This window comes from Mauremys mutica, chromosome 12, assembly GCF_020497125.1.
Source record: "Mauremys mutica isolate MM-2020 ecotype Southern chromosome 12, ASM2049712v1, whole genome shotgun sequence".
Taxonomy (NCBI): domain Eukaryota; kingdom Metazoa; phylum Chordata; order Testudines; family Geoemydidae; genus Mauremys; species Mauremys mutica.
In genome coordinates, this window is record NC_059083.1 from 53,728,433 (window position 1) to 53,735,474 (window position 7,042).

A 7,042-nucleotide genomic window follows, 5' to 3' on the forward strand; every position below is an offset into this window, starting at 1 on the left:
CCATCTGGAATCAGCATGAAGGGTTGAAATCTTGAAAATTTGCCTGAACCAAAAATTAAAAAAAAAAATTAGTTTGGGTCAATTGAAATGTTTTGATTTGTTTTGACGATTTCACAATATTTTGATTTTTTAAAAATCTCTAGTTAGCTTTAATTTGTGTTGAACCATAAAGATGGAAATTTCCATTTTCTAAATGTCCAAATGGGAGGTTTCCACAATTTTGAAACTTTTTTACTTTTCTCGAAAAATATTGTCACTCACTGACACCCCACCCCAAAATGTTCAGATTGGATGAATCAGCATATTCTGACAAGAGAATTTTGAGGTAAAAGATTCCCAACCAGCTTTAATGGAGGATCCACATGAATGAAGATCAAAGCCACTTACCACCCTACTGGTAGAGAAAGACTCACTCCATAGACTCTATATCTGTTTCAAGGCATCCCACCTCTGGGGTTGCCATTTCATCAGCTGCTGTTACATGTACAAACTATGTATTTGGTGTATGAAAAAGGAAGTTCTTCTTCATGCAGTGCACAGTCAACTTGTGGAACTCCTTACCTGAGGAGGTTGTGAATGCTAGGACTATAAAATGTTTAAAAGGGAACTGGATAAATTCAGGGTGGCTATGTCCATAAATGGCTATTAGCCAGGATGGGTAAGAATGGTGTCCCTAGCCTGTCTTCGTCAGAGGATGGAGATGGATGGCAGGAGAGAGATCACTTGATCATTGCCTCTTAGGTTCACTCCCTCGGGGGCACCTGGCATTGGCCACTGTCGATAGACAAATACTGGGCTAGATGGACCTTTGGTCTGACCCAGTATGGCCGTTCTTATGTTCTTATTGGCTTCTTATCTTTCAAATATTTTTGAAAATGCAGCTCAGTAATAGTGGTGATTTCTGAGCCAGTATCAAACAAACAACTGGTCTTCACCTCGGCTATCGGTACTTTGGCAGTTAGTCTCCAAATGCTCACTCACACAAGTCGATAGATATGCTGGCACTGTCTGAGCGCCTCTCAGCACTGTATGCAGACTGATTTTCCACCAAGGACGGGCCAGGAATCCTTCTGCCACTGTTTGGCCTTCTACTCTAGATGGGCCACTCATTCCTGATGCCGCTTTGGTTTTGAGTACCTGGGGCTCTGGGCTCTTTCGCAGTGGACATTCTCAGCTAGTACGCCCTGGCGCTTCACAAGTGTAGCAAATGTACCTTCCCTGGATATCCTTCAGTGGGAATCTTTGGGATCCTTTGGCATACTAAGGGAGATTTTACTTTTCATTCCCTCAGTCATTGTTTTCACCATTGTTTGATGGCCAGTTTCATTTAAACTTTCCAGTGTAACTGTGTTTGGGGAAAAGCCTTTCCCCAGTTAGATGCATTACCTAGGCCTCCACTTTGTGTAGGCGGGGAGGAGGGTTGGGCTTGGCTATCTCTTCCACAGGAACTTGCTCTAATTCAGGCCATGTAATGGCAGCTTGCACGAGTTCATGGAAATTCTTAGTGGACTATTCTTTAGCCCTCTTCTTCATTTCACAATGGAGGGAGTCATCCCGGTGCCCCAGCGCTAACTGCGCTTTCAGGACAATATTAAAGTTCCAAACTAGGTTTGGGTCCCAGTGTTTCACCTGGCTCATTCTCTCCTGGAGCTCATATGAGTAGACCCGAATGGTCCCACGTGGATTCTGTGTCAGCTCACAGAATTCTTTGAGTCTGGTTCCGCTTTGTTTGCATACAACTGAAATGTCTTCTCTATGTCTGGCTTGTTAGCTGTTGCCATGAACTTCACGTGAATTTGGCCTGGAATTTGAGATGCTCTTCCACAAAATCCACATGGTCTTCTTCAGGTACTCTCAAAACCTATAGAGCTGCCTTCACTGAATTAATCCATTCTTCTATCCAGATGTGCACTAGTTTCATTGAGAAGCCACTGAACTCAGATACCTTCTGGTCCCATAGAAAATGGCCCTGATCTCATCTGGAGCAGGGGTTGTCCCTTGCTCTGTGTCTGTGCAGTACCCAGCAAAATATGGCCCTGATCTCAATTGGAGAAGAGACTGCCTACCGCTGTGTGTCAGTGCAGTGCCCGGCACAATGGGGCCCTGATATCAGCTGGGGAAGGAACTGTAACTTGTTCAGTGTCTGTGCTGCACTTGGCACAGCCCTGATCTCAGCTGCAGCCTCATTGCTACCACAACAGAAAGGAATAAGAATAATCTCTTTGGGCAGGAGAACAGGGATTGTTTCTGGAGGTCCAACAAAGATAGTCCTTGGTCGAATTGCAAAGCAGAGAGCTGGGGTTTTGTGTGGGTGAGAGATGGTTTGTGTGGGGTGGGAAAGGGAAGGCATGTTGTGGGGCAGATTAGGGCAGGCTTGTTCTGCAGAGTGGGAGAGGCCAAAGGGTTTGTGTGGGTGGAGAGGGCCAGGGCTGTGGAGAGAGCAGAAGGCTCCACATGGGCACAGAAGAGGTTACGGTAGCCAGGAGAGACAGAGATGGTTTTGTGCCAATTGCTCTCCCAGCTCAGACCTCCTGGGCAGTCATGTTTCTCCTCAGTGCCCTCTGCACCGCCCTGTGCACCTCCTTGTTCCTCAGCGTGTAGATGAGGGGGTTGAGCAAGGGGGTCACCATGGTGTAGAAGAGGGCTACTATCTTGTCCCGGTGCTGGGAGTACCTGGATGGAGGCTGTAGATATGTGGAAATGGCTGTGCCATAAAAGAGCGACACCACGGCCAGGTGGGAGGCACAGGTGTTGAAGGCCTTGATCCTGCCTTTCGCTGAGCGAATCTTCAGCACTGCGGCGCCTATGTAGCCGTAGGTTATCAGGATGAAGCACAGTGGAACCAGCAGGAAAATCACTGAGCTGGCGAGGACCTCAGCCTCATTGGCAGAGGTGTCGACACATGCCAGTTTGAGCAGGGCCGGCACCTCGCAGAAGAAGTTATCAATTTGGTTCCGCCCACACCGGGGCAGCCTCAGGGTCCGGATGGTCTGCAGGATGGAGTTGCCGAAGCTGCACAACCAGGCGGTGGCCGCCAGCTGCAGGCAGAAGCGGTGGTTCATGATGGCCATGTAGCGCAGCGGCTGGCAAATGGCGGCATAGCGGTCATAGGCCATGATGGCCAGCAGGAGGCACTCGGTTAAACCCAGTGAGAGGGAGATGTAGAGCTGGGCAAAGCAGCCAGCCCAAGAGATGGATTTGTGAGTTCTTCGGAAATTCATCAGCATCAGGGGGCCAAAACTAGTGGCGTAGCCAAGGTCCAGGAAAGAGAGGTTGCTGAGGAAGAAATACATGGGCGTGTGGAGATGGGGGTCTAGCCATGAGATCACGATGATGGTGGTGTTTCCAAGCAAGGTCATGGTGTAGGAGATTAAAATGAGCACAAAGAGTAGCAGCTCTAACTGTGGCTGGTCAGACACCCCTAGCAGGATGAATTCCCCCAAGGAACTTTGGTTTCCATCTTCCCCTGCCCTTTTGCCATACATCACCTGTAGGGGCCAGAAAGAATAAGGGTGAAAAATATCCTGCAGAAAGGAGATTTGTGATACTAGATGCTTGTGCTGGGACTGACAGTGGGTATTTTCGTATTGATAGCCGTGAGTCCTAGGAGACAGGTAAGTGTTAAGTGAATGGATTAGGGAAATGCCGGAATCTCTAATAACCTGGGAATGACCCACCTGCAGCACTGCATATATTTATCCAAAGGTCAGGGAAATCTCTCATCTGTCTGTCTGCAGTGTTATTGTAGTCGGGTCAGTCCCAGGATATTGGAAAGATGACGCGGAGGAGATAATATCTTTTATTGGATCTGTTACCAAGGGTTCTCAGAACCACAGCAGGGGCAACTTAACTGTTTCACTCCAGGTGTTGTCAGGGATAAATCAATGGGAATACAGCAATTCTGCCTTATGAAATATTAATACAAGTAAGAGGACACTATCTAAACCTGCAGTTTATTAGATTTAAGCGCACACAGACATAAGTAATAGATTTAGAGCAGCCCAGATATTTACCTAAAAACTGGATTGGTATTGAGTATTTAGCAGCAGGATGTGAGTGGACAGTCGTCGAGAAAAACATCTCTCTAAATGGCTTCAGAGGACTGCTCCAGAATCCACTGTATTCACTGATCTTTTATAACTAACTTCTACAAAACACATAGGTCACAATAACCTTTACAAAATCATCACATTTCCAAACTTTCAATAACCTTCTATCAGAGGTGCCCAGACTCCAGGTCTTCCATCCACCAAGGTTTTCAATTTCCCTTGTTGACCATTCTTTCCCCTCCTCCCATTCTGATTAGCAGAAACTCCCAGTTACTTTTCACCTTGCCTCTAAAAGCTGTTTTCCAATTAACTCTTAACTATGTGGTGTTCCATTTTATTAATTCACCGTGTCTCAATGCACAGAATATGGTTGCAATTATCTTGATTGCATTCTGGGGTGCACACATCCATCAAATCTAGGGTAACAAACAAGCTTCCTTTGGTGAGTGTCACAACAAAATGCAAAGTGAAGCAGACTTTTCAGTACAAGTATTTAAGCTCCCAGGCTGGTCTTTTCAAGGTTTTGTGCAGCTTTTCTTTGAGAATGAGGACTGATAGGTCATTAATACAGTGATAGCTTTGTGTCAAGTTTTCACCCACCAATGATAGGGTATTTTTGTCTTCTATCATTTTCCTGTGTGAGTTCATTCAAGAGTATAGTGATTGTCTGGTTTCACCCTAATATTTGTTGTTGGGGCACTTACTGCAATGGAGGAGATACACCACATGTTGTTATTGGTGTGTTTTAGAGTAATGGATCTTGAAATCCTTTTTGTGAATGGTGTTGGTCATCATAGAAATGGAAATATGGCTGCGGGTTTTGTGTCTGTTGTTCTGGCAGGGTCTGGTACCACTTTGAGTTGGTGTGTCCTGCACTGTGGGGAGCGTGCTTATGATGCTGAGAATGGTGAGCTTGGGGGGTTGTTTGAAATGCCAGAAGAAGGGGCTCAGGATGTGGACCCTATCAAGTCTATGTTGTAAATTCATAATGTTGCTAGACACTAAAATCATGAATTGAACAGAGAGGCTGGATATATGGCTCATTATAACAATCTGTGACCCACTGAGCTTCCTCCTCCAGGTTCTCCCGCCTGCCCATTCCCCTTTATGACGGGAGACAAGTTCTCTGGCAACTTTACCTTGAACGAGCCGTTGAAATATGTGTTAACTATTTAGGCTTCTGTTCCTCTTTGTACTTAGCTGTGACACTCTGAGTACCTTTCCCTGCTCCGTGTAAGCTCAAAACCTTGTCTCTCTCACCAACAGAAGTTGCTCCAATAAAAGAAATCAGCTCACCCACCCTGTCTGTCTGCATTTCTAAGACAGTGGTCAATATGATACCAAATACTGTATGTAGCTAGCATTCATCACATCCTCATTCAATCTCTTCTCCTCCCATGTTGTACATTTTCAACTTTCTCCCCATCCTCACTTTCATCTTCATTCCTGTTCTTCCACCTCTCTCCTCCCCTGCTCTAACTCTATCAGAATCACCCAAAAAGGCTAAGAATGTTACAAATACTTTGGACTCCCTGACAGGAACAAGGGCACCTACTGAGGCTTTTTTACCCCTGAATAAGTACATCCATACATGTGAGACTTGGAAGGAAGAAGGGAGGCAGAGAAATCTGAGTGAGAAAAAAGACAGGGAGGAAGATACAGGTGGTGATGGTTGTCAGAGAGCAATGCTTTTGGCCATTCATTCAAAAATGGCTTCAGGACAGAAAGATGAAGACAAGGAATGAAAGTTGAAAGGAAACAGAATCCTCAGCAGCACAGTTGAGAGGCATTAGTTAAACTTGATGGGTTATTCGCTATTGTTTCCAAAATGCTGGGATGAGCTGGGGAGGGGCTGTGTAATTGATGGAAAAACAGTATAAAAAAGTGACTCTGGCAATTGTATTCTGCCCAATTTACCTGCAGTCCCACACAATGTAGTGATGGCCATGGGGTGATGGGAGTATGAATGGAATGATAACATGGAGATTTGTCCTGCTTTGAGCAGGGCGTTGGACTATATGACTTTCCAAGGTCCCTTCCAACACTAATCTTCTATGATTCTATGGGAAGAGTCTAGAAGACATTAACGTGAGTGAGTGAGAGGGGAAGGGAGGATCTTATCCCGATGAACGGTCCAGGGGATAAGTCCTGGCTGAGGACTCTGGATAGCTGCTTCAGTATCCATCTCAAAAGTGAGAACAATAATCTTCCTTTTCGCCCTCCGTTATTCTGTCTTGCCTACTTAGATTGGGGCATGGATTGTGTGTCCTTCATTTACTGTGAGTCTGTGCAGCACCCAAAAGAACAGAGCCCTGATCTCAGGGTGACCAGAAAGCAAGCGTGAAAACTCGGGACATGGGGTGGGGAGTAATAGAAGCCTATATAAGAAAAAGACCCAAAAATCAGGACGATTCCTATAAAATCGGGACATCTAGTCACCCTGATGATCTCAGCTGGGTCAGGGACTGGCTCTCACTGTGTGTCTGTGCAGTGTCTGGCACGATGGGGACCCATCTCTTTGGGAGCTTCTAGGTTCAACTGTAATATAACTTGTTGGCACCCACTGAGGATCTGCTCCAGAGAGAGACTGGGGGAGAAAATAAACTTTAGGAGGAAAGTAAGGTGGGACAGAAGGTTGGTTAAAAAGAGAACTGCTCCTGATACTCCAGTGAGATCCACCACTGGAGATCCATGCACCCACTGGACTCCCACCAAGGCTCTGTCCAGCCAGTTCAGATTGGGGCCACAGCATCTGTGCTATTGATAAGCCTATGCTGGTAACAACCCTGATTTTGGAGATGTGGCAGGAAACATCCATCCATCCTAATCATCATAATCCCCTGGTCAGTCTGTCTGCCTGACTGTCTCCATTCATTGTGCTGTTCCCTTCCCCACTCCCTCACTCTGCCTATTTCAAATCCCCTCCGCCCCTGACTCACCTTCATTCACCTCCGGATCTGCTCTCCCCAGACCGCTCCTGCCGGAACAGCTCC

At 46.2% G+C, this 7,042-nt stretch overlaps 1 protein-coding gene across 1 annotated transcript; it reads right to left on the reverse strand.

Annotated features, from left to right (window-relative positions):
- Positions 1–2,522: 2,522 nt before the first annotated feature.
- LOC123346974 (olfactory receptor 2B2-like) lies at positions 2,523–3,458 on the reverse strand. The gene has a single exon (XM_044984408.1). It carries the CDS (start codon positions 3,357–3,359, stop codon positions 2,523–2,525), a length of 837 nt encoding a protein of 278 aa, XP_044840343.1. The 5' UTR covers positions 3,360–3,458.
- Between the last annotated feature and the right edge of the window lie 3,584 nt (positions 3,459–7,042).

Excerpts from the sequence above, each read along its gene's own strand:
- LOC123346974 (XM_044984408.1), bottom strand. The coding sequence starts at position 3,359 with ATGACCTTGCTTGGAAACACCACCATCATCGTGATCTCATGGCTAGAC.